Source organism: Perkinsus marinus (genome assembly GCF_000006405.1).
Source record: "Perkinsus marinus ATCC 50983 genomic scaffold scf_1104296967842, whole genome shotgun sequence".
Classification (NCBI taxonomy): Eukaryota; Perkinsozoa; order Perkinsida; family Perkinsidae; genus Perkinsus; species Perkinsus marinus.
Window position 1 is genome coordinate 199,045 of NW_003203396.1, and position 1,223 is coordinate 200,267.

Here is a 1,223-nt window from a genome sequence, read left to right on the forward strand (position 1 = left end):
GCACGCCCTGAGAGACGGGCAATCCGGTAGCTCGAGCGGGATGGAATTTCCTTTGCATTCCGCTGTTGAGCACTCGCCGAGTATGCGCCACTGGTTGTAACTCTGATTCATCGGAGCTGTTGACTTCGTCCTTTGCTCGATCGATCTATGGGGCTCTATCGGAGCCTTCTTGTGGAAGGCTTGGAAACACAATGTTGGCCTTCTGCTTTGATCACGCCTATTCAGCGTCGAACGTTATCTTCCAAATGTCGGTTAAGCAACTCGTCATCAGTGCGGCATCTGCTGCCGTTATGTTATCGAGTTTGATTCCTTGCAACGCAGTCAGGGCCGCTGTCCAACCCGCCTCCGCTGGGGAGTTCAGCGTAAGGAAATATGTGGTCACATTAAGATGGTCATCTGGAGGGCAAACCCCTCTCAAGGACCAAGGGCGCTCATAAGCTGCTTGCCTTTCAGGATTATCCTCCTACGAGATATGCAACCTTTGACGAAAGGAAAAATGCTCTCCATTGCGGTTATGATAATCGCGAGAAGAACAGTGATGACTCGGCAGCATTGGACTTCTACATCGTTGGCAACGGCGTGCAAACTGGGGCGATTACTTGTCCCAAGGCAGAAAAGTATCCGGCGTTCCGGACATCGTAGGACAGTTGTGAAAGTCGACACCGATGTTGACGTTTGCAGTTCAGATATCTAGGCTCGCCTACTCTCAAGATGTACAACCCCCACATTGTAGGGAGCGGCGCATATTTCTCCCTAGCTCAGCCGACTACCGAGGTCACTTATCTGGATCCTCTAAGGAACATTCAGCTATCCCCTCCCAGTCCTCGTGCGGAGGGTGAATCGCCAGCAATGAATAGGCAGAGACAATGCCTCAACGCGATTCAGACCATCAAAGATGGATTCGGTGGAAGCTTCAGAGCTCTGTGCGATAAGCATCATGATGTCTCCGTAACGGCTATCAAGACTACACGAGCCGCTGAGTTGAATGTCACAGTTTGAAGTTGGAGGAGACATTTGTATTTCCCAGCCACACTCTATTGAGGCGCCGACTCGCGAATAATGAATAACAACTTTATCAACCTCTCCTCATTTTACCTCGTTGTCGATTCACAATGCCAACATGCTATGCGTAGTATGTTTTATGAGGATCGTTGCTGCTGTTGCTGTGATGTGGAGATTTGCATTGTGATAAGGCCGCTCTTGTGTTTGTTCGAGTGTTGAAT

At 49.8% G+C, this 1,223-nt stretch overlaps 1 protein-coding gene across 1 annotated transcript; it reads left to right on the forward strand.

Moving 5' to 3' along the window:
• Positions 1–245: 245 nt before the first annotated feature.
• Positions 246–999, forward strand: Pmar_PMAR004228 (hypothetical protein; the record flags this gene model as incomplete). The annotated part of the gene is made up of 3 exons (XM_002768590.1): positions 246–362; positions 454–638; positions 687–999. 3 exons carry the CDS (start codon positions 246–248, stop codon positions 997–999), a joined length of 615 nt encoding a protein of 204 aa, XP_002768636.1.
• Positions 1,000–1,223: the final 224 nt, after the last annotated feature.